Raw genomic sequence first — 27,515 nt, forward strand, 5'->3', positions numbered from 1 at the left:
AAAAATAAAAGATATTATCAAATCAAAGTTTATTTTTACGCATTATTTACAACTTAACTACCGGTACAATCTGAATCTGATTCTGGCAAAAGGTCTTCCACCAAACTGTAAAAAGTGTCATATGGGCAAAAATAGTCGCAGCCAGTCAGTTTTACAGGTACTGGATCATCTTCCTCGTAAAACTGATAAAACAGCTGAAATTTAAATAATATTTCAGAACATTTTATTATTAGGCTAAACTATTTAAATTTAGAATCATATTCAACAGTAACATTAGGATATTTTTTTATATTGAAAGTGATTAGTACTTGGTTGCAAAACAACAGTCAGGAGCTTTTTAATGGCAATTCCCTTAAATTCAGTTATTAATATTTTTAAATTAGTTAATATAAAAGAAAATTAAATTTAATTTTTTAAGCCTAAAGCCGTAATTTAATATGTAATACGTAATTTCATAAGAACTTATATAGGGTGTTTCAAAAAACATGTGCCACATCTCGTGGGGAGATTCCTCTCATAAAAATAAGATTTATTTTTCATATATAAATAGGGCCGATTTTGTAATTCGTAGCTACAAGATGTTAAATTCTTAATTATTTTCAATTTATCATAATTTTCTTCCAAGTGCTTTTAGCCGATTAGAATAAAATTTAGAGGGTAAAAGTTACTATGAGTGCTACATATTGTAATGCTAAAAAGTGTCGACATATTCACCAGGGACGTTTGGTTTGGCTAAATAGCCTACAAATGTACTACTAAGAGGAAAAAAGTTAGGGACGCACATGATTTTTTTTTAGAAATTATTCCAGTGATAACCCATATGAACGTCCCTGATGAAACAGTCGACACTTTTTTAGCATCAAGACTGTGCAGCAAAACATAGCACTTGGAAGAAAATTATAATAATTTGAAAAAAATTAAGATTTTAACCTCCTGTAGCTACGAAACAAAGCAGAATCGGACCTATGTTGATATGATTGTGATGTCAATATGACTCCTACTAGTAGATATGAACAATAAATATTTTTTTTACGTTAGGAATCTCCCCACGACAGATGACAGATGTTTTTTGAAACACCCTGTTTGTGAATTATTTTCTAAATATACCATACCTTGATGCCATATACTTCATCAATTTCATGTAGTTCAAATAATACGTATGATCCATAAGGTGCAATTGTAGTAACATTGTAAACTTCTAAAGAGAGAAGCATGGAGGCTACGTTCAATTCATGAGCTGAATATAAAAATACTTTCCTGGTTGAAGGGCTTATAGTTCCATTAATTTTGTCAGCGGTGTCGGACAAGATCTTCTTTAATAAATATCCTAAACGATAGGTAAAAATGTATAAAGAGATGTATATAAAAAAGAAAATGTTGATACACGTCTACTATAAAATATCACTTTTCAGATTAAATACTTTTACTATATCCTCAACTAGCGTGTACCAGCGACTTCGTTCGCGTCGAATTAATCATTTGTAATGGTGATGATAAAGCAAAACAAGAATTTTCATTAACATACAAACTGGATAAAATTTTCTCACATTTATTTCAACATAAGAAAAAACAGTATGGCGATATTATTATATAACTTGGTAATATTTGAGGGGTAGTTTCATCTCATTGGAATTTGACTTTCGAAAAATCCGTTTGCCGAAAATAAGCTTTTTACGTCAAGCAGTTTAAGCACAATCGTGGTTAAGAAATCTTTGAAACACCCTGTGTGATGTTTTAAAAAATGTCAAAATATGCAAAAAACCAAATAAATTATGCTCGTCCAAGCGTTTTCCCGAAAGACTAACCGTTTTTTAAATAACAAATATTGTAATATTTTAGGGCCATTTTCACCCTCTTCGAATTTGAGATTCGAGAAACCCCTCCTTATCGAACCTCTACACCACACAGTCAATCCGTTTTCAAAAGTCAGCTTTAAACGTCAAGCAGTTTAAGCAGAATCGTGATTACTCAATTGTCATATTTTATGAAACACCCTGTATAAATTTATAAAAAATCTTAAAATATGTAAAATAACAAAATAAAATATACGTGTTTAAGAGTTTTTCCGAAAAACTCATCGGTTTTTAAATAAAAAATATTTAAATATTTGAGGGATAGTTCCACTCCCTTAGAATTCGAGTTTCGAAAAATTCCTTCTTATCGAACCTCTACACTCTAAAGTCAATCTGTTTTCCAAAAATCAGCTTTTTACGTCAAGCGCTTTAAGCAAGATCGTGATTAATTAATGACCAGATTTTTCGAAACACCCTGTATACATTTTTAAAAAAGCTTAAAATATGTAAAAAAACAAAATAAAATATATGTGTTTAAGCGTTTTTTCCGAAACTTGACCGTTTTTTAAATAAAAAATATTGTAATATATGAGGGGAGGTTTCACCCTCTCGGAACTGGAATTTCGAAGAATCCCTTATTATCAAACCTTTACACCCTAGAATCAACCTGTATGCCAAAATTGAGCTTCTTACGTTGAGTGGTTTGAGCAGGATCGTGATTAATCGGTATGTCAGTCACTTAAGGATTTTATATATTAGTATAGATAATATATTTAGCTGGTTTTAGTAAGATATAATTTAATTCTTGTATTTAAAACACAGCTTAAGAAATGTTAATAACATGTAAACATTAGAAGGTTATCATCTAGCACCAGTAAATATGATACGAAAACATGTAAGCTTCTTTATATATTTTTTTAAATAGATGTGTCTCATAGACCACTCTGTTATGAAACAGTATGACATGTGTTTAGGCTTCCTGTTGTAACTTTACAGTCAAAAAATAATTTCGAATCTGTAGTTTTTAACAAAATTAAATTAAAGCTTTTTTCGGCTAGCCCGATATATAAAATGGAAAAATCTTTCTTAAAGTTTTTAGGTTTATAATAAAATTATATCAGAGTGTTTTCCGTTGAACTGCTATATAAAAATTAATTCCACACTGTGTTGGTCATATTGGGGAACAACCTGGTCTCACTACCGGTTTTGGACCCTACTCCATTATCAGGTGAGCTTAGGCTGATCGACGAAATGACAAACACAGCGCAGAGTATCTAAATCCGACTTGTCGTAAAGTAGCGGTAAAATATTAAGTCCCGCATGGCGAGACAGCGGCCTGGGTACAATGGTAGTACTCTCGTACCACCAAGGCACAACTATCGATAGTAAATAAAGGCTTTTTTGGCTAGTCCAATATACAAAATAAAACCGGTAGTGAGAGCAGGTTGTTATATATCTTATATAGTTTTATTATACAAGGTTGTTCACCACATACGACACGGAGTATTGTAGCTAAACGATTAGATTTTTACAAATTGTAAGTTTTGAGTTCGTTGAAGGTCTATTAGAGCTACAATTTAAAAATATTTTTACAAGATACAGAGTGTCCCAAATAAGTAAAAAATATCAAAGTTGTATTTTTTTAAATAGAACACCCTGTATATTATTCTATTTTTGGATTCTACGATTGAAATAAAGGTAAATTTGATTAAGGTTTATCACACTTAAACCTTACCGTTTTTGAAATATTTTCAATTTTATGAAATTGTAGTAAAAATTTTAAGGCTTTATTTCTCCCAGGGTATCAAAGTTTTTAGTACTAAATTTTTACTGAAGATTATTTATTGATCAGATATTGTGTTGCAATAATAAAAATTTTACTACCTTATACAGAGTGTCCAAAAATTTATATTAAATAATTACTAGCTTTAAACGGCAATAACTTGTTTAATTTAAATGGAACACCCTATATATTTTACGTGAATCAGATGCACAATATAATTGTCTATCAAATTGTATTATACCATTTTTTATCCATCTCTTCAAGTTTTCGTAGAAAATGCATTTTCTTATAATTTAGACCTCATTTATCACTATACCCATGGAATATTGACATTTCAGATTTTTTTATAGCACCATAATATGTACAAATTGTACAGGTGGTAAATATTGCAAGCCCATTGGCATACAAAAAAAATATTTAAATCTTTGTAAAAGTGTGTACCAATTAAATATACCACCATTATTTCCTACCAAAAATACCAAAAATTAGTTAATTACATTCTTTTAAATTGTTTTAATTGATAAAATATTCTAAATAAATGTGGATTTGGCTCAGAAATCAATATAATAATAAGATATAAAATTGAATGTCTTTGGTTTTATAAATAAGCATTCGTCAATAAATGAAATAAAATTTATAAGGTGTTACTTTTTACCACACTGTCTAATACACACACAAAATTCAGTTTTTTAGTATTTGGAGCAATTATTACTACAACGTAAACAGTCAATTAATGTAGTTTGAATACTGGGATCATATTAATTGGTCCTCTTTAACAAAAAATATTTAAACAGTTTTTTTTTATTTTTTAATTAAATAAGCGAACTATATCAACAATATTAGTATCTGTACCCTTTGACACAAATTCATCAACAATTTTAAAACCAAAATCGAACATATTGCTAATAAGGCCAAAGAAATCGTGTTGGATTTACTTCCTGTGAAGTCTCGTGCCATTTACCAGAAAGAATATGATGTTTTTAATGAATGGAAAGACAAAAATGGCGTATTCGTTGTAAATGAAGATGTATTGCTAAATTATTTCCACGAAAAGTAAGTACCTAGGTACCTATTTAAAGAAGGCTTTTAAATTAAAATATTCTTAAATTACAGTCACAAACATTCAAACCATCGTCAATTTGGTCGAAATATTCCATGCTGAGAGCAGTGTTAAGTGTTAAAAGAAGATATTTATATTGACAAATTTCCAAAACTTATTGCTTTTGAAGAGAATTCGGTTGGTTACAGGCCTAAAAAGTCTAAGGTTTTGTCCATAAAAAAGAATCAGTGATTTTTTGGCCACGGCTAGTGATAAAACTTATTTACTTACTAAGGCCAAGTTTGCGATAATGATTTTAAAATATATAGATGGTTTCTTATTCCATTGTATTTGATTTTTTAGGTAGCTCTTGTCATTGGCCTTTGTGGAGCATGTAGAGAAGAATTGTATGCCTGCTTACTCTCTACGAGTGCAAGACATCATAGAAAAAGACAACAGCTGCCTTTTAGTTACCCTGCGGATACAAAAACTAATATCAAAAGAGTGTTTCCGGTGGTGAACGAAGGAACGTTGTCAATCAGTTAGGGTTGTATAGAAAATATGCTTGTCTTAGGCCAAAATGTACCACATGATTATGTCTTGTTTGTGACTGTAATTTAAAATGTTTTAATTTAAAAAGCCTCTTTTAAATAGGTACCTAGGTACTTACTTTAAACAAATAACCACTGATATTTGGTATTTAATAATTTAATTATAAATATATGTATAATTTTATGTGATTTTTTGTGACAAATTTCGAATGACAAAATAAAACGACAAATAACGAATTTAGACATTTTTAGTCCATAAAGGTTGCCAGTGGTAAATATTGCAAGCCCATTGGCATACAAAAAAATATTTAAATCTTTGTAAAAGTGTGTACCAATTAAATATACCACCATTATTTCCTACCAAAAATACCAAAAATTAGTTAATTACATACTTTTAAATTGTTTTAATTGATAAAATATTCTAAATAAATGTGGATTTGGCTCAGAAATCAATATAATAATAAGATATAAAAATGAATGTCTCTGTTTTTATAAATAAGCATTCGTCAATAAATGAAATAAAATGTATAAGGTGTTACTTTTTACCACACTGTCTAATACACACACAAAAATCAGTTTTTTAGTATTTAGAGCAATTATTACTACAAGTCAATTAATGTAGTTTGAATACTGGCATCATATTAATTAGTTCTCTTTAACAAAAAATATTTAAACAGTTTTTTTATTTTTTAATTAAATAAGCGAACTATATCGACAATATTAGTATCTGTACCCTTTGAAAATTTGTTACATTTTTAAAAATAAGCTAAAATGTCAATGTTCCATGGGTATAGTGATAAATGAGGTCTAAATTATAAGAAAATGCATTTTCTATGAAAACTTGAAGAGATGGGTAAAAAATGGAACAATACAATTTGATAGACACATTTATTGTGCATTTGATTACATTACATTGTGCATCTGATTCACGTAAAATATATATAGGGTGTTCCGTTTAAATTAAACAAATTATTGCCGTTTAAAGCTAGTAATTACTTAACATAAATTTTTGGACACTCTGTATAAGGTAGTAAAATTTTTATTATTGCAACACAATATCTTATCAATAAATAATCTTCAGTAAATATTTAGTATTAAAAACTTTGATACCCTTGGAGAAATAAAGCCTTAAATTTTTTACTGCAATTTTATAAAATTGAAAATATTTCAAAAACCGTAAGGTTTAAGTGTGATAAACCTTAATCAAATTTACTTTTATTTCAATCGTAGAATCCAAAAATAGAATAATATACAGGGTATTCCATTTAAAAAAATACAACTATAATATTTTTTACTTATTTGGGACACTCTGTATCTTGTAAAAATATTTTTAAATTGTAGCTCTAATAGACCTTCAACGAACCCAAAACTTACAATTTGTAAAAATGTAATCGTTTAGCTACAATACTCCGTGTCGTATGTGGTGAACAACCCTGTATACCTAAAAACTGCAAGAAATGTTTTTCCATTCTATATAATAATTATACCTGCTGATATGCGTCTCAAAGCTGTGGTATTTGTATTAATATAATAAAAATCGACAGCTGCTGAATGTAATGGTTCAGGATATACCAGAGAAGTCCAATCTTCCAATGTCAAACCAAGTTCATCCTAGAAATAAATATAGGTATCTTATTCTGTTATATCTAAATATTTCTAGCGATAAATTAATATTAAAAGTTATTACTATTTATTTCTTATACTTGCTACTATTATAAACTTTTACTTCCATTTTTATCATAAATAAAATATTAACTTTACGTTTTTGTTTAATTTTGTTTTCCTAAATATGTTTAAGCAAATCCGAAAAGCATTAAAGTGATGAAGCTGTAAGATGTTTTAGTAATAACTTATTATGCTCAGAATTAAAATGTCATAATTCGCAATGGTATGATTGACACATTATACTTATATGCAAGGGAAATAAGAAAAAAATATATAATTACCTGTGTGGCAAATCCAAAATAAAGAGTGTATGCGGAATACGCTGTAATAGTTATGTCGGTATAAGCTTCCATTATAGTTATCATTTTTTTATATCGGGTAGAAAAATATGTACTTATATTCGAGCTCGACATTGCGCTGTTTACTAAGCTGTTCCAGTAGGTCGAACAAGCTCCCCAAGGATAAATTTCCTAAAAATGTTTGCTATCAATACACCATCTATCTTGATGTGGTAAAATTTTTAAAACAAGATGATATAACAAATAAAAAAACTTTTTTAACAGAACGTCAACGGTTTATAATGGACGTATTTGCTAAAATACTAAACTGTTATTAAATAATAATTGTATTTAAATATTAAATATTTTTTCTTTGTTCTTTGTGTATTTTTGCTTGTGAAGACGGGAGGAGATATACGCCCTGAAACATTAAGTACTTTTGATCGGTTAGACAAATTTGTTTTTTTAGTGAAATAAAACTGACAGATTGGACTCCGTTGGATCAACACAGTGGTGTTTACGAAAAGTAACTTTTTTATTTTGTAGATTTTCTTCTAGTATCGAATAACCCAGCAGTTTTTATTCACTAATTTTACTTTTATATTTTATGGATTTTTTTCAATTTAACAATAATATAATTAGGTTTACTCGTATAGTGTTTATCCAGTGCCTTCTATTAAAAGATCAGCCTGGGGGGCGGACTTTTGTTTACCTCATCAGCTGTACATACTTAGATATTGGGTTAGATTCCGTTTCATATTTTGTCGGTTGATTTTTGGTATTATTTATTATTGTAGTGCAAAAAACTAATTATTTTGGTGTTTTAGTGACATAAACTACTACCAGATATATGGTCACTCTCGGTTTCGCATAAAAAAATAGAAAAATTGAAAAATTACACGTTGTGTAAGTGATTTAACCTAAAAGTGCCCATAAATTTTTTACTTATCGTGATTTTTGTGTGTGTTTTTTAAGATTCTAACAATTCATCAATAAAGCGTAAGTGGAGTGTGTTTTTGGTACTATGCCTCATCTTTGTTGTGTTCCTGGTGGAAAGGATAGTTATACTAGGCAGCCTAAAGTGTCCGGAAGAGCAAGAAAAGTGGGTACGAGTTATAAATCAAGAGAATTCTATTGAAAATATCTTTAATAAATTTAAAAATAATATTCTCCCATGATGGTATTAATGAAAACTGGACAATTATGTTTATTTTATTCATATTGTGGGGTCTCCACTCCAAGTGTTGTTGGTTCAGCTTCAATAGATTCAAACACGTAAGTAGGTATTATGATCTAGGGAAAAATAAAGAATATGTGTATTAAAGATCATGAAAAGATTATTATTTTGTGTTCAAATTTTAAAAAAGATTTTGTAAAGACAAGACTGATACAGTTTAAAAGAAGAATGTGTTTTTGTTTGATAATATATAATGTATGTCAAGCATATTTATATTTATATATTTGTTCAGTAATTTTTAATAAATAGTATTGATTATTGATAATACCAAATTAATATCATATAGTTAAGTGATGGCTGAATACAATATGAATAAAATAACAATAAAATTGGTATATTTGCATAATGCAAAATTAAGTTTTAAGAATAAAGGTGTTACTAAAAATACTAAGAAATTCATATTTCTTTGTTTTAATTGGTCTAATGTTATTTACATTTTACGTAAGAATTATACCGTATCATCGAAAAAAATCGGCGTCTAGTTGGCTTGGAAATGAACATCGATGACATTCCCTAAATAACTGTACACATAAAATAATTAACTAGAATTTTACAATCTTGGAAAATTTTTTCAGAAATTCAGAAAATTGTTTCTAAATATTCTAAATTTTTTGATTTTCTTGGGATTTAGATTCGGGAAAAACGCTGATTAAGTTTTCATTTGATTTTTTATTATTTTTATTTGGTTTAAAAAAAAACGTTTCGGCTAACATTATAGCCTTCATCAGTGTTGTGTCATATGAGAAAAATAGTGTCGAATATAATCCAAAAAATTACATATAAAATATTCACACCACGCACATAATGTTTACTGCGTACTCCATAGTCAATGTAGATAATTTTAGTGTTAAGAATAATAATTTTAAGAAATATGTGGTCATCTTTTGATAAGTTTATATTAGTTTATTAATTGCAGTAAACATTATGAGGTGTGAATTATATTGTATATATAATTTTTTGGATTATATTCGACACTATTTTTCTCATATGACACAACACTGATGAAGGCTATAGTTAGCCGAAACGTTTTTTTAAACCAAATAAAAATAATGAAAACGTAAATGAAAACTTAAATCAGCGTTTTTCCCGAACCTAAAAATCCCAAGAAAATCAAAAATTTTGGAATAATTTTACATATAAAATGCCAGCGATCTTCATTTCATAGCTGACGCCTTTTTTTAGATAATATTGTATTATTTGTAAATATAATTTTTCGAACATTGATACTTGCAAAATATACATATAAATTTTGTGAATGCAAATAATAATGCATCACTATTAGTAGATATTGAATGTTTTTTGTTAAATTAGATCGATTTTCAAACCCCAACATTTAAAATATATTTACATTTTACCCATTATCTTATGTACCTATACATTATTTGTACATTGTAAAACATTTGCTGCATTTGTATGGTTCATAGTTTATTTGCCAAAGTATTTATTCCTATAAATAGGTATATATGTTGTAGTTATTAACTGTATATTATGTATATTTCATGTAAACTATATCATTTTTAAAATACAAACCAAAAATCTGAGGAATAATTATGTTTTCCATGTATTCTACAACATATTTATTAATCCGTTATATCTAACTAGCGTGACGTCATAAATCTCGCCCGTAGGCTGATCTTTTAATAGAAGGCACTGGTTTATCAATGATGTTGATATACAGGGGCAACCTAATTGTATTCGGGAAACTTTGCAGCATATTCTGCAAATAAAAATAAGTAAAAAAGTTCGCATAAATGTATGTTCCAAAATGCTTGGTTTCGGAGACACATGGTATAGAAGTTTTATTTTTGATTTCTGAACTAGCATCGTTATTATTTGGATAAAAATTAGAGTCTGGATGTTTTTTGACATAGGCAATTTTTCGTCCGTACCAGTATAAAGCTACTGAGTGAAAAAATATACATTTCTGCGGATTTTTATGTAAAAAAGTCTCTTGGTAAAAATCATTTTGAGTAATGGTTCTCGAGATATATGAAATTGAAATAATCATCAATTTGAAATTGAATCAATACATGTCATCACTGACAACAGTGTTGTTAGATTAAAGTCATAAATTTAAAAATTTTTTGTGCCAAAGGGTCAACAAAAACTATTCATCATAATTTCTTCCAGAAAATTTTGATTAATTAAAACAAATTTTGATTAATCAAAAAAAATAAAAACTTCCCCAATTTATCATATTCGCTCAAATAACTAGTCAAAATGTTCATTTTTTGTCAATGATGCTATGTATTGATAATTTACATTTCAAATATCTTGAGAACGGTTACTCGTAGCGATTTTTATCAAGAGGTCTTTTTATTTAAAAAATGGCAGAAATGTATATTTTTTCCCTCAGTAGTTTTATACGGACGAAAAGTTAGGTTAGGTTAGGTTAGGTTAATCAAACCAGTTAAAAAATATGTACGTAGCGCCCCTACAAGAAGGAGTCATATTGACATCGAAATCAAATTTCTCGTGTCAAAAAGCATCCAGACACTTTTCACCTAAATATCGACATTAGTTCAGAAATTCATTTAAAAAAATTGAAATAAAAATGAAATTTCCACACCCTGTATCTCCGAAACGAAGCATTTTAGTACATACATTTATACGAACTTACTTATTATTATCTACAGAATATGCTGCCGAAGTTTCCTGAATACCACCCTGTAATACTTGAAATTTAAACAGTGTATTTTCTAGTGTCTTCTCTGTACTTCGTGTTATTTTGTCTGAGTCACAGACAGAGTTTTTTTTAAGGTATATTTTGCAATATTGCCTTGTCTAAATTTCACAAAGATGAACAGTAAAGTCCATTTACTGTTCATCTTTGTGATCACAAATTCCTTAACCATAAATATACAGGGTAAGTCTTAAATAGGCGCAAATATTTTAGGGGTTATTTCCACCCCAGGAACACATCTATCAGGTTTTTACGCGAAAAAAAAAATTTTTAATTTTGATTTTTTTTTTCAAAAAAAAAATTTGAATATTTGGAATTTTCTGGAATAAATTTTTATATTTTTTTACTAAAAGGACTTATTTTAAAACCGGTAAAGAGAAAATATGAATCTGTTATCGAGATCTACCACCCCTGAAAATATTTGCACTTATTTAAAACCCAACCTATATAAATTTATGGAAAATATTCTAACCAATCTCAATAAAACACTTAGAAATAATATATACCTTATCTTCTGTATAAGGGTAATAGTTATAAGGAATCGGTAGCCAAAAAAGCGATGACCAAATCTGACTGAGTCTGGCCGGATATAGACTGGCCAGAACCAACTCCGCTGACATTTTGGTGCGGTTCACATCGGTAGATCGAGTATCCACATAGTTTATGTTCCATGATGTTTCCAGAAATGAGTCGAAACGGTTGCGTAGCTCGTAGCCCAAATTGTATTCTGTGACTTTGCCAGCCTAAGTAAATAGTATATTGTTTATTATGAGTAAAAATGACACTTTTTGTGACGAGGCTGTACGTTTGACAGACGAGTGTTAGCGAGCCCAACATTACAGGCGAGGTACAAAAATTAATTTTTACTCCAAATAGAACATGCTATTTTTTTTCAAACGTCACAAATAATTTTTTAAACAATTTAAACGTTCCAAAATATCAAAAAAATTAAAAGTAATACTTTGTAAATATTTAAAAGTAATACTTTATATCGAGAAACTATGGTTACGCTCGTTGAATTTGACACTTTGTCATTTAATAATATATTTTGTTACTTTTATGCTCAGGTGGTGCTTTACTTTTATGCCTACGCGTTAAAATGACTTTTTTATATTGTTAATCACGTCTCAAAAACTAATACTTTTGTGTGGTTTAAAAAAAATATTTGTTTAATAAAAACCTGTATCACTTTGTACCGGTGATTCTAGGTGATTCAGTTTCTTAAAATAGCTGGATATCAGACTTTCTAGTCGAGATTTTCTTAAAAAATACTAGCGAACAATTTAAAATGGAAAGATTTATATTTTTTCATTGTAGAAATTGCTATAATATACCTATTTCAAAAATACCACATTTTTGTACCCATGATTTGAGATATTCTTACAGCTGTCTCTAAATTATTATACCGTGTATTATTTTTGTGTATTAAATGATTATACCGTGTTTATTATTCGGTTTTAGCTTTCTTTTGGTAGTGTCAAGATCTTCAACTTTGTGGTGTTTTTATTATAGGTATGCGTTGTCTTTTATATTTTGCACTATTTTGCATATAGAAAAATAGTAGACACCTGCCAACATATATCAAATGGCAAAATTAACTGTCATCTGTTCTCGAAAATCCCGTCAAAATATATAATTTTTTTGTGTCGCGACTTTTGTACGCGATTTGGCGCTGCAATAACAGAAATAATTCACAAAAAATCCCCCTTTAGAACTTCATCTGTCATGTAAAGAAATGAAAGTAAATAGTAAAGCGCCTCTCGTGTTTGTTCGCACTCTAAAAATTTCAATTAATGCCTGTATATATTTTTAATATATTTTTTAAATTTAAATTTTTTTAATTGTAAAGTAATATATTACATTTAAATGGAATATATTACATTACAATTATGTCAATTACAGGCTTGTTTTCTAACATTTTAAATAAAACGAATTGTTAAATTTCAATATATGTATATTTGTCGTAGGTATGAAAAAAATAAAATATAAAATGGACAAACGCTTACTTACATTGCAATAAAACTTCCACTTTTAGTTTTGCAATCTAAACCCAATATTTCTATTTCACAAATAAAAATATCCGACAATACTAAAATCACTGAAACTTCCGCGGCTGACAACGAAAACTGAAAAATATAACGGCACTTTTTGTTTTGGACCTGCATATCAACATTACACTGTACCATTATGAAAATATCTAATTATAACTTGTAAATTTTAATATTTTAACATGATTTTAACTATTTCTGACAATAACTAACTTTTTGTTATCAAGATGACATTAGACGGCAACTGACACATATGTCATAATATTTGAATTTTAAATATGTATGTAATATAATTTAAATTAATATAATACAACTTTATACTAAGAAAACATTTATACACTCACAAAATACAACAAAGTCTAATAATATAGTTTGAAAACAATGAATATTGAAATAAAATTAAAAAAATTAAGCGCGACCCCTTGTGTCAAAATTAGATGATTATATTTTCGCAATTTTTACACCATTTGATGACCGGTGGCGCCTCTAGTGTTTGTTCGGGCGGTTGGTCTTTTACTCCCACTTATGACCATTAAAGAAAATGTTCTAAAGGGGGATGTTTTGTGAAATAATTTTCTCTTGTCAAAGTCAGAATCTTCAAAAATTATAAAATCTTTCAAAATTTAAACCATCCTTATTGAAAAAATACCAAAAAGTGTTTGAAACGTCCATTTTCAAAGTAATTATTGCTATCTTGTGAGTTTAATTTAAATTGTATTTACTGAAACCCGTGATAATTGTAATAAAATTGTCATTCAAAACTAAAAAACTGTGTTGAGAACTGTGAACTGCAAAAACCATCGTGGATCGTTCTTATATAAAATAAAGTTTCTTGTATACAACACACTGTATTTTATTTATAAAATTAAAAGAAAATAATGATAAATTTGAATAAATAATATTTGGCGACATAAATCCGGAAAAGAAACCACAACCGATCCGAAATTATCAAAAGCTTTGGTTCGCGACCATTGCAAGAATAGCGCCAAATAGTGTCCTTATGGGCACTTTCCCATCTAAACTTGTTTCATTTATAGAATGTAGTCTGTAGTTAACATAACGCCTCAAAGCTGTATAGTACGAAAGCTAGCAACGTCGGGAAAACAAGTATTTCAAGAAAGCTGGCTCTTTAATACAGGATGGCCCATCAAAAACGTTCCGCAAGGCATAACGGCCAGAGTAATTTTTCTTTTCAGAAAATTCAAAAACACCTCAATTTTGTTTGTGAGGGGGACAAGTTTTGCCCCAAAAATGATTGCAAAATCTTCAACTCTCTAAGCTCTTGAGGGTGTCATCCCCCAACTTTTTTCAAATGGGAAGGGGGGTCAAGTGGCACCGCAATGAAAAGAGCTTTCTATTCTCTATATTTTCCCGCTTCGTTTTTGAAAATCGATCGAGAAAATATGAAGGATTGAAATTTGAAAATTTATTTAAACATTTATCAGAGTAAATGATAATGATAAATTCGTTCGACCAATTTGCTGTTTTTTCTTATTATTTCTAGATGTTTACGCATTTTTTCACTTGCCACAAGGTTGAACGATCAGGTGCGGTAGTTGCTAGATAGCTGTTCAGTGACTTGTGCGTTGAAGTTCTTCTCAATATCGTTAAACTTTTTAACAATCATGATGTACCCACTTGCAGAAAAAGTGGAAATAATCGAACTTTATTTTAAAAATAATGAATGAATCGGGTTGCGCACTTAGTCAATGAACGCTATCCTGACAAACACCTTTATGGCAAAATTGTTCGCGAGTTAGTAGCAAAATTTCGCGCAACTGGTTCCGTTATGAACAAAACGTAAATGAAGCTATGGAGGTATTCGTATTGGGCCAAGTTGCCATGAATAGTACGCTGAGTGCAAGAAAATTAGCCAATGAGACCGGCGTGAATCGTCCAAGTGTCCAAAGAATATTAAAAAAACAGAAGTTCCACCCGTACAAAATTCAGTTGGTACAAGAACTCAACGAAGACGATTTTGATCGTCGCACAGTGGTTCAGATTGCCAAAAAGTGGCGCATATGATATTTTTAATTTTATTACAAATTCTAGACTTATTAGGTTTAATGGCGGATTTATTAACATGACAAATATAGTCCAAGGAATAAACAAAATATATTTCAGACTATGTTTGTTTAGTATAAAAATATTAAAAAAGGGGGATTTTCTATGAATTTTATTCAAAAATTATAGTTTTTAAAAAGGTTTGAAAAATGCTTGGAACCTATTTAAAAAAAGAATACCCATTAGGTTATCTGGTCTAAATTAAAGAAAAAAAACATAAATTGCAATATGCGTTAAATGGAGTCTTCAAACTCATTTTCTTCATGACATGATTCACCATCACTTTCTTCTAGTTCTTCTTTACTATCTGATGACAATAATATTCTGTTGCCATATGAGTGTCATCTGCGGGTAAATCTTCACCTATTTTTAGTGGCGACTACTTTCTCTGGAAATTCAAACCCTAGTTGGACTGCTTTTGCCGTCTCATTGTTATGTTCCTTCCTTAAATTAGAAACTGTAGCATATGCCAGAACTTCCAAGGTGTAAGAATCTCTAATTTCTAGAAATAAATTGATTTTTAATCTTTTCCATTAATTAAAAGCAATAATGCAATATTTGCAGCATTATGTAGATAAAAAAACATGTTTTTTTCTGTAAGATATTATAAATTAATTCCTTGTCAATATATACCTTTGGTCTCTTTATTTTTTTGGGACTTGGACAATTCTGAAAAAAAATTCTTCTTGAAGGGCCAGAGTCATCAAAAGATTGATTCTCTTCCATTTGAAGTAAATTTTTATTCAGCCAAAGACACCTGTTGGAAATAAAACTGCTCCAAGTATAATTACATTTCCTCCACTTTTCTGACCATTTATAAACAAAACTTTCAATTTGCTTTTTTTTTCGATAATATGTTAGGAATATTATTATCACACAAAAATTAAATAATTTCATCAATAATATCCGCTTCTGACCTATTATTAAAACCCATTTTCAAAAACCTCTCACATATTGATCTGCGGCTTATTGTTCCTAAAAATAAAAGGAATAGAGCACGGGAGGAACATGTGAGTCTCTATAGTTACACTTTTACCACTCCAGAGTTACTCAAAAAATATTAGTATAATAATTTAAAAAATTATCCATGGAACAAAAATCAGACTACTGGTCAATTTAAAATTCAAATTTATATATCATCTACCTCGGGGTCTCTTGGGGTAGAATTTTTTAGAATTTAGAATGAGTGGGAGGGGGGTTAAACACTTCGACCTTACAGATCCATTGTGTCCCCCTTTCTTGAATCATAACTCATCATACAGTCCCAGGGCTTTGACAAAAGCCAGTATCTGGGACGGTTTTATAGAGGGTAGTTCTCCATCTCCAATATCAGTCGTACCAAAGTTCATGACACGAATGGTTGTCGTCTCGGCGCACTCAGTGATGAGGTGTACTGGTGTTTCACCATCTTCCCCACAGAATCTGCATTCGCCGTTTCTTCTTAGTTTCAATCTACTGAGGTGTTCATTGAGGAGACAGTGTCCTGTTAAAAACCCCGTGACAATCCGAAGATTGTTCTTACTCAGACCCAGGAAGATCTGTGATTTTTCTTGATCATAAGCCCTCAGAAACTTCTTCGAGTGTCTTAGACCATTGCAAGATTTCCATTCCAGGTTGCGGATCGAATCTTCCAAGTTCTTGAGTTCCGCCTTGAGTTGGTTACCACTTGGAAAGCAGAACGGTTCTGGTCCAGTTAGTGGAGTGTTCGCTCCTTTCCTAGCTAGATTATTTGCTTTTTCATTGCCTTCTATCCCTTGGTGAGCAGGCACCCAGAGTAGGAGGACTTTGTTTTCTTTGCCTAATTTATTCAGCTTCTCTATGCATTTTTTGACCAATTTCGAATTGATTGATACTGAGTTGATCGCTTTTAACGCTGCTTGACTATCAGACAAGATGGCTATTTCTTGTTTCCGATAGTTCCTATCAAAGATAAGTTGTACGCATCTTTCGATAGCGTAGATTATAGCCTGTAGGATACTAGGGTAAGTGCCCATTGGTTCGGAGTATTTAGCTCTCGGCCCAAACACTCCGATCCCTGTTCCCGTATTGGTTTTGGAAGCATCAGTATACCAAGTTATGGTCTTTTAACTGCTGGGCAAGCGTTTCGCTCTTCCAATCCTTCTTATTGCTCAATACTACATTGACATGTTTGTCAAAGTTGTACGTTCTTGGCATATCGTCCACTGGGAGTTGCAGGAGTGGTATTTCCTTTTTGAGTCTCTTGGGGTAAGATACTTGTGGTAAATGAAACTTGGTATAATACCGTTTAAAAATTATAAAATACAGAAGCGGACATTTGCGGAGTTCTAAAGATACGCAATTTCAAAGTTTATTTTTTTTCAAAAAAACGCTCTGCTATGTTTGTGGTAACTACTAGCTTCATAAAAAAATATTTAAGTTAATAAAATTCTCTTAAAAAGTACTTACCTTGTTCTTCAAAATCTATTATAATTTAATTTATTTCCAAGTCTCTGAACTAAGAACCAAAATATATTAGCAACACTAAACCATTATCAGCAAATAATTGATATATTTAAACTACAAAATCTAACGAAAACAACATTCCTGTACGCTTTTTTATTACGATTAAAAAGTGGATCGTGATAAATTTGAATAAATGGACCCATCATCTGCTTAAATTAATATCATTGTTGAAATTTTCGAAATTTTTTTCTTGATCCCTATGCGTCGATTTTTTTGAATCTGAACCAATGTGCGTCGCTTGCAATTTTGTGAAACTGTGAGTGAACGAGTGGCGAATAATAATAATTTCCTATTTAATGTGTGTTTTTCGGATGAGTGTACTTTCTTTTTGAACGGTGTAGTTAATCGGCACAACTATCGGTACTGGGCTGAGAACAACCCCAGGGTTTTTCACGAGGTGCACAAACAAAACCCTCAGAAATTGAACGTGTGGGCTGGTATTTATGGTTTGGTTTGGTTTGGTTTGGGTCAGTTTAACGATATTGAGAAGAACTTCAACGCACAAGTCACATAACAGCTATCTAGCAACTACCGCACCTAATCGTTCAACCTTGTGGCAAGTGAAAAAATGCGTAAACATCTAGAAATAATAAGAAAAAACAGCAAATTGGTCGAAGGAATTTATCCTTTTCATTTACTCTGATAAATGTTTAAATAAACTTTTCAAATTTGAATCCTTCATATTTTCTCAATGACTCGACCGATTTTCAAAAACGAAGCGGGGAAATATAGAGAATAGAAAGCCCTTTTCACTGCAGTATCACTTGACCCCCCTTCCCATTTGATAAAATTTGAGGGATGACACCCCCGCTTAGAGGGTTAAAGATTTTGCAATCATTTTTGGGGCAAAAGTTGTCCCCCTCACAAACAAAATTGACGTGTTTTTGGATTTTTTGAAAAAAAAAATACCCTGGTCGTTATGCCTTGCGGAACGTTTTCGATGGGCCACCCTGTATATCGTTTACTATGCTCTCTGGAACAGCATGCGGCCTGTCTGATGGAAAGCCAAATCATCTGGTTAAATTAAATTAAATAAGATAATAATACTTTTTTTAACTAGGTGTTATTTATGTTCAAAAGTTAAATAATATTTTTTTGCCTTATATAGGAAAATATAATTTTAGAGTATATCATATTATCAGAAAGCCCATAACAAGGCAAATAATATAAAGAAATAATATACTGGGTATCTCATTTAAAAAAATAGAAGTCAGATTTCGAAAATGAGAACCATCAGCGAAACTAGTTAACATCGCTGGATTCTACATAAAAAAACTAAACGAGACTGAGTTGTCACCTTTTCGATAAGTTATAAGATAACCGATATACGATGGAATCGAAAAATGCAACATTTTAAAATTCGTCCTGTATTTTAGGAACTAAAAAGACTAGAACAACTCTTCTTCTTTTTTAATTCTTTAATTAATTAATTTTAAATGCGTTTATGGTGCAATAATTGATACTCAACTTTTGATGTATTCTCAGGCAGCCGTCCTGTATTTCATTTCTATTTTTATGTGCATTATTTCTGGGGTTCCAAGTTATTTGTTCTTTTTCATATAGGGGTAAAAACTCAGATATAGTCTTCTTTGACCAAAACATGTTGTCTCGAAATATGTAAAATATCAATTATTCTTCGAATCTCCGTTTTTCAATAGATATGGTAGGTTACATAATCAAATGTATCACATACCTACTGTGTTCAAAGTATACAATTTTTTGTCGTACCGGTTAATACCTGGCCGGCTATAAATCAGTTCATTTGTGATTAAACTAATCGCACTGAGGGGTAAATTGGTACCTATAATATATTGTCATAATCATCGGCAATTACCACCGCTAAAATTCCCGCCAATAAATTAGTATAGCTATACAAATTTTAAATAGCATAATTGCCCAAAACTTTATGAATTAATATTTCTATAGCTGCTGTAAAATTTAGAAGTATAAATTAAGTATCAAATACAATTATTACACATACATAAATCACCTCAGCAAAATGTATATAGTGCTTCTCACCCTTCTAGTAATAAAATTTAAAGAATGCATTCATTTTTCTCAAAGAGACCTGGTTCAAATTAAAAAAGTAGAAAAAAGACTCAAAGTCTCAGTCTCAACGTTTATACAATGTTAAACTGTTACACGTGTTTCGCTCATATACGAGCATCATCAGACCTAACAAGAAAGAACCTAAATAAATAACAAATAGCAAAAAGGTCATCATAACTTACAAATACAATTAAAATTAATCCAAATACACGTTCACATTTTACAATTAAAACAACACTGAGACGAGGCTGAAATGACCGGCAAATGAAATGAATTTGTTACACAGGCAATCACTTGCACTGAAAAGCACAGTCGTTTCATCAGCATATAATACTGTTTGTTCCTGAATAATGTGGAGCACCTCATTTGTATACAGTATATAAAAAAGTGGACCCAATATTGAACCTTGCGGTACCCCCTTTTCAATGATTACCTTGTTCGAAACTATTTTTCTCTAAGAAATTTGTTAGCCTAATATGTATAACATATTCAAAAACTTTACTAATACCCGTTAACAGAGATATGGGTCTATAGTTTTTCATTTCATCTTTTTCACCTTTTTTAAAAATAGGTCTAATATAAGCGTTTTTCAATTTAGTCGGAAAAACCCCCGAAACAAAACATGCATTAATAATGTGCGCCAAAGGTTCTGATATATCTGCCACTTTTTTTAAAACCGATATGGGGATTTCGTCATCACCAACAGATTTTTTATTTTTTAAATTTTGAATAGTGTTAAAGACTTCCTGTTTGTCGGTAGGTTTTAAGAAAAATGATTGTGATAGTTTATTGTTACGTGGCAGATTTTCAACATTATGAGCATCAATATCGGGACACAAATTGACAAAATATTTGTTAACGAACTTACAGTTGCATAAGGGCTGTCATATTTGCTCGAAAAACTGTCAAATAAGCTACTACTCACATTATTATTATTAGCAATATTATTAACTATTTGCCAAGTTGCTCTGGTCTTATTTTCAGCATTGTAAATAAAATTTCGATTAGACATTATTTTTGCTTCTTTAATAACGTTTTTTAATATATAACAATACTTGTTGTAATATTGAATGCTGACTTGTCCTGTAAGTTTTTTAAAGTATAAGACGCGCTTGTGTCGACATGAGATCTTTATTCCTCTTGTAATCCAACATCTTGATTTAGGAGTTGTATTATATTTTTTTGTTACAAATATTCTGTCAGAGAGAGTTGTGAAAATGTTCAAAAAACAATTGTAGGCGTCGTCAGGCAAAATTGAAGAGTAAACGGGCGACCAATCTATTCTGGTCAATTCGTCTCTAAAACTTTCAACACGATTTTTTGAAAAAGATTTTTTAAATTTATGTTGGCATTTGTGCTTAGTCTTTATATCATTAACTATCATGTTAAGACATTGAGCAAAATGATCAGACAAAGATGTATCTACAACTTTAGAATTGAAATGTACAAAATTTACAAATATATTATCAATAAGCGAAGATGAATCTTCTCTAGTTTTTTAAGGAAAATCTTGTTTTTTAAATTCGCTTGCAAGAGATTCAAATTGAAATCGCCAGCAATAACTATTTTAAAAGTTACATACTTTAAAGTTATACGTGACAAAATGTCTTCTAGTTTATCTATAAATTCGTCGAAAGATCCAAGTCCTCTTCTATAGATACACAAAACAATTAGTCTCATTTGAAAAGAATATACACATGCACATTCAATAACGCCTTCAACACTTTTTTCCACCACCCGACTTTCTTCCTGTAGAGAAAGATCAGTCAGTCCAAAAATACAAGTACCTCCATGGTTCATAGTTGTTCTCGTATATATAGATTTTAGATGATAACCCTCCAGGCGAATAAACTGAGCCTCTTGTGATTTAAGCCAGTGCTCGGAAAAACAAATAATGTCCGGCTTTATGTCGCTATTCAAGTAAATTTCTAAGTCGAATATCTTATTTCTTAAGCACTGAATGTTCTGATGAAATATTATACAAAGTTCACTACACACAACAAACTATTAATAATCCCCAAATTGTTAAAAAATTCAAAAATTGTTCCGCAAATATTTCAATTCAAATCATATTTCAACAACCACAACATTTTAACATACATTATGCAGCTTAGTATACTTGAAACGAAAGGATGTTAATAAAACCCACTGTGGAAAAAATATACAGCAATTCATTTAAAAAATACAAATTTAATATAAATATAATTGCTATTTGTATCCCCATAATTTGAAAAATATAATGGAATGAAAATCTCAATTAGAGAACCCGATATGGAGCTGTTTTGGGACGTTGGATCATCCTGTATGTACAACAAAAAGGTGATCAAATGAATTAGATTAATGAAGTCAAGTGGTTTTTAATCGTTTGTGTGTAAATCTAATATGCTCATATTTTTTTGACAGTTTTATGTAGTTTTTCATAAATGCATTAATGTAACGACACATGTTTTTCCAATATGTTTGTATTTTACTATATTATATCTTATTAAGTCTTACGTTTGTTAGTTGACCATATCCTTCTTCGTAATAGCTTTCGTTGTAATATGGATTGCTCTGGTATAAACTGTCTTCATCAGGATTTCTGTCACCATGCCTAAATAACTATACAAATTCGTATATTATTAAAATCGTTATTACAAATTTGCGTTAATATAATCTACAAGCACAATATTCTATACACCTACATAAAAATACAGACATAATATACAGGGTGAGTTTCCTACGATGTTCTCTATGGGTATCTCGGAAACTGCTGGAGATAGAGAGTCGATTAAATGGGGAAAGAATTGCAGTTTGGTGGGGTCATAAATATGCGCCTTTCAGATTTTTGAAAAAGTTCATGGCTTACTAAACATTTCGAAAAAAACAAATTTCGGCTATTTTAAAAATTGTCCCTAATTCCATTATAAGCTATTTTAGACAAAAAGTTTTCAGATAAAAGTTGTAGATAATCACATCCTTAATGAGATTGTTACCTCCGTTTTTTTCTAAAGCCTGTCATTTTTGACATATGACACAAACATATGTTTTTTTTTAAATGGAAACCATAGTTGGCCATGGCTTGAATGTTACGTTTTTTAAGGAACGGTTTTCAAGACAAGAAAAGTCAAATTTAGTTATAGCCAATTCTTATCTTTCTTGACTAATTATACTTAGATTGTATAAGATTGTATTATCACTTAGATTTCACTTAGATGGTATTCTATTAGGGTATGGTATTCTTATTCTGTTATGATTTATAACTTATAAAAAGTCAGAATATATTACTAAACGGTTTTTTACAATTTACATTATACAAACTAAAACTTAAAAAAATAATATCACTACATACACTTTAAGTTATTTTAGAAAAATCCATCATTGTTTTGAGTTGCATCTTTTTAAAACTGAATTACTACCTATTCTCACAGAAAGACCGGTCGACTTAATTAAACTTCTCTCGTACCGCCACTTCTTTCAAGTTCTTTTGTAAAACTTAATGTTAACCATACCGCATAAAAAAGCTAAAATGGATAGGTCAGGTGATCGAGGAGGCCCATGCAATTGGTCCACCTCTTCCTATCCCTGAGTTTGCATAATTATGATATAAATAATTTTTAACATTTCTTTCATTATGGGGTAGCTCATAATGAAAGTCATGTTGGAACCACTCTATTGATGCGCAAGTATCTACACGCATTTCTTCATTTGAAAAACTCATACTTTACAATTTTTGTTTATTTTAATTTACAATTTTTTGTTTATTTTAATTTACAATTTAAAGTTTGGATGTGACAGCTTCACATTTCTGAGAGCAAAGGCGATCGAATGAGAGACCAACGGCGCCGACGGTTTCCATGGCTAACTATGTGAAATTGTTTAAAAATGATAAGAATTGGCTATAACCCAGTAATTGTTCGAAGAAAACATATTATTTCTATCGCTAAAAAGCTTAAAAAATAGCGCTTTTTATGAAGTCATGGCCAACTATGGTTTCCGTTTAAAAAAACATATGTTTGTGTCATATGTCAAAAATAACAGGCTTTAGAAAAAAACCGAGGAAACAATCTCATTGAGGATGTGATTATCTACAACTTTTATCTGAAAACTTTTTGTCTAAAATAGCTTATAATGGAATTAGGGACAATTTTTAAAATAGCCGAAATTTGTTTTTTTCGAAATATCTAGTAAGCCATGAACTTTTTCAAAAATCTGAAAGGCGCATATTTATGACCACACAAAACTGCAATTATTTCCCCATTTAACCGACTCTCTATCTCCAGTAGTTTCCGAGATACCCATAGAGAACATCGTAGGAAACTCACCCTGTATAGTATTTTTTTGTTCTCAAAAGAAAATCAAGATTTAAAAACTTTCTATCAAAAATATATTAAAAGTTATAGCTTAACTTTAATCCAGAATATTTATCTTATATCATCTACATTGTTCCAAAAGTTGTATCATAAATATATGCAAGGTACTTGGAACTAGGAACTCTCAAGAACAGGCCCAGACGAAGTCGTCAATAACAACTGAACCGCAAGACCGCTTCTTGTATGCCAAATTGCTAGAAGAAATCCCAATGTTTCTCATCCAGAGCTACAAAGACAACTTCTGGCAGCTACAGGTGTTAACGTTTCAGTTGAAACCATAAGAAAAAGGCTTCGTGCTCGAAGGTTGTACAGTAGAAGAGCTTTCAACATCAAAACTGGACAATTAAAAGTTGACAAAATGTTCTTTTTTCGGGTGAGACCAGAATTGGTTTAAGATCAGATGACCATCGAATTCGGGTTCTCAGAGCTCCAGAAAGACCAAGCTGCCAAATCTGTACCAAGATATAAAGGAGGAACTGTAATGTTTTAGGCAGGTATTATGATGGGAACAAAAACTCCATTGTTACCACTTCAACAAACTTCAACGGATTGGACGTATGTTGATTTAGTGCTATTATAACGTCTGAAATATTTTCAATCGTTAGGTTTTGGAGAGCTGCAATTGAGGATAATTTTAACTAATTATGTACGGTAATGCACCTCCCCATATCAGCACAGTAGGTAGAAAATGTCTTGAAATGGAAGGTGTCACACTTTTGGACTAACCTGAATGTTCACCAGATCTAAACCATATACCGGGTGAGTTTCTTACAATGTTCTCTATGGGTATCTCGGAAACTACTGGAGATAGAGAGTCCAGTTAAATGGGTAAAGAATTGCAGTTTTGTGGGGTCATAAATATGCGTCTTTCAGATTTTTGAAAAAGTTTATGGCTTACTAGATATTTCGAAAAAAACAAATTTTGGCTATTTTAAAAATAGTCCCTAGTTCCATTATAATCTATTTTAGACAAAAAGTTTTCAGATAAAAGTTGTAGATAATCACATCCCTAATGAGATTATGTTCTCCGATTTTTTATAAAGCCTGTCATTTTTGACATATGACACAAACATATGTTTTTTTAAATGGAAACCATAGTTGGCCATAACTTCATAAAAAGCACCATTTTTTATGCTTTTCAGCGATATAAGCTATACTATGTTCTTTTCAAAAAATTACTGAGTTATAGCCAATTCTTATCTTTCTTAACTAATTTCACTTAATTAGCCATGGAAACAAGTTCAATCGTCGTTGCTCTCAGAAATGTGAAATTGTCGCATCCATTCTTTGTAAATTAAAATAAACGAAAATTGTAAATAAGAGTTTATCAAATGAAGAAAAGCGTATAGATTGGTTCAACTTTTCTTGGCCATACAGTTTCGAGGATACGTTGACCGGTGAACGTTATTTACGTTTTTTAGAGAACGGTTTTCAAGACATGTTAGAAAAGTTAAATTTAGATACTCGCGCATTAATAGAGTGGTTCCAATATGACTTTCATTATGACACACCAAAACCCCCCACAATGAAAGAAATTTTAAAAATTATTTATATCATAATTATGTAGACTCAGGGATAGAAGGAGGTAGGCCAATTGCATGGGTCTCCTCGGTCACCTGACCTATCCATTTTAGATTTTTTTATGCGGTATTGTTAACAACAAGGTTTACAAAAGAACTTATGAATTAAAAGAGGCACTTGAGGCGGAACAGGAGAAGTTTAATTAAGTCGACCGGTCGTTATATGAGAATAGCTAGAAATTCAGTTTTAAAAAGATGCATTTATGTACTCAAAACAATTGGGGATTTTTTGAACATTTTCTAAAATAACATAAAGTGTATGTAGTGATATTATTTTTTTAAGTTTTAGTTTGTGTAATGTAAATTGTAAAGAGCCGTTAAATAATATAGTTTGTCTTTTTATAAGTTATAAATCATAACTAAATTAGATCACCATTGAAACCGTTCTCAAAAAAACGTAAGTAACTTTCACCGGTCAACGTATCTTCGAAACTGTATGGCCAAGAAAAGTTGAACCAATAATCCCACACGCTTTTCTTCATTTGAAAAATTTTTGTTTTAATTTACAAAGATTGGATGTGACAATTTCACATTTCTGAGAGCAACGACGATTGAACTTGGTTCCATGGCTAACTAAGTGGAATTAGTCAAGGAAGAAAAGAATTGACTATAACTCAGTAATTTTGTGAAAGAAACATATTATAGCTTATATCACTGAAAAGCTTAAAAAATGGCGCTTTTTATAAAGTCATGGCCAACTATGGTTTCCATTTAAAAAAACATATATTTGTGTCATATGTCAAAAATGACAGGCTTTAGAAAAAATCAGAGAACACAAACTCATTAGGAATATGATTATCTACAACTTTTCTCTGAACGCTTTTTGTCTAAAATAGATTCTAATGAAATTAGGGACAATTTTTAAAATAGACAAAATTTGTTTTTTTCGAAATATCTAGTAAGCCATAAACTTTTTCAAAAATCTGAAAGACGCATATTTATGACCCCACAAAACTGCAATTCTTTACCCATTTAACTGGACTCTCTATCTCCAGTAGTTTCCGAGATACCCATAGAGAACATTGTAAGAAACTCACCCGGTATATGGTTTAGATCTGGTGAACATTCAGGTTAGTCCAAAAGTGTGACACCTTCCATTTCAAGACATTTTCTACCTACTGTGCTGATATGGGGAGGTGCATTACCGTACATAATTAGTTAAAATTATTTATAGCGCATACTGTTGTTCCTCTATTTTCACCGCTAGTTTGCTACGATAAAGCGAAAAGCGAGAAGCCGGTGTACTATGGACTTACCCTTATACCCATTTTTTCACGAACAGCAATAAAAATAAAAATCTATCAATATATCTAAACGAAGAACAAACAACGTAATGTATGTGGTCAACATTTACAGCTTGTTTCTAGATGTACGAGTATACTTACCACATGTACTAACTTTAAAGTGCTTGTATCATAACTAGCATGAGCTAGAGAAGCCAGAAGAGAAAATGCTAACCAGAACTGCAAGACTACCGATGCGCCCATTTTGCAACAGACTATCGCGTCCAATTCCAGACGTTATTTTATATTAGCTCATATCAATTGTGACTAAAATATTTTATTGGTACCTATTAATCAGATAATACTAGTTTATTGGTTTTTAATATATTTCAGTCTGTTTTAAAAAAATAAGTAATAACAATAAAAGCTGAGATCGGATATTGATTTAAAGCTATACCTAACGTAAAATTTATTAGTAAAAATAATAGTTATCTAAATATTATATACCTGTGACAGTACTATACAAACATTGAAAAATATAAAGTCCCTTATATGATTAATAATAGTCAGTGTAATATGCTTTTATGGCAGGTCCAATAAAAGGTGTTAAGTAAAACTCTGATTTCGGACTTGCCTTCAATTTAGTAAATTTCGCAAAGAAGAATCCTATTGAAACTACAAAATTT

General features: G+C 30.6%; 1 protein-coding gene across 2 annotated transcripts; it reads right to left on the reverse strand.

The window, feature by feature from the left end:
* Window positions 1-12: 12 nt before the first annotated feature.
* On the reverse strand, window positions 13-27,162 carry LOC115887529 (venom acid phosphatase Acph-1-like). Of its 2 annotated transcripts, XM_030906989.1 has the most exons (7): window positions 26,992-27,162; window positions 22,171-22,275; window positions 11,536-11,772; window positions 7,113-7,301; window positions 6,654-6,777; window positions 1,113-1,327; window positions 13-194 (listed from the first exon to the last, which is right to left on the reverse strand). In XM_030906989.1, exons 1-7 carry the CDS (start codon window positions 27,091-27,093, stop codon window positions 54-56), a joined length of 1,113 nt encoding a protein of 370 aa, XP_030762849.1. In that variant the 5' UTR covers window positions 27,094-27,162; the 3' UTR covers window positions 13-53. The 2 variants fall into 2 exon arrangements, with proteins under 2 accessions (XP_030762849.1, XP_030762850.1); XM_030906990.1 differs by lacking the exon at window positions 22,171-22,275 and having other exon boundaries at window positions 26,992-27,114.
* Window positions 27,163-27,515: the final 353 nt, after the last annotated feature.

The sequence above is a fragment of the Sitophilus oryzae genome, unplaced genomic scaffold (assembly GCF_002938485.1).
Source record: "Sitophilus oryzae breed Bouriz unplaced genomic scaffold, Soryzae_2.0 scaffold_576_pilon_pilon, whole genome shotgun sequence".
Classification (NCBI taxonomy): domain Eukaryota; kingdom Metazoa; phylum Arthropoda; class Insecta; order Coleoptera; family Curculionidae; genus Sitophilus; species Sitophilus oryzae.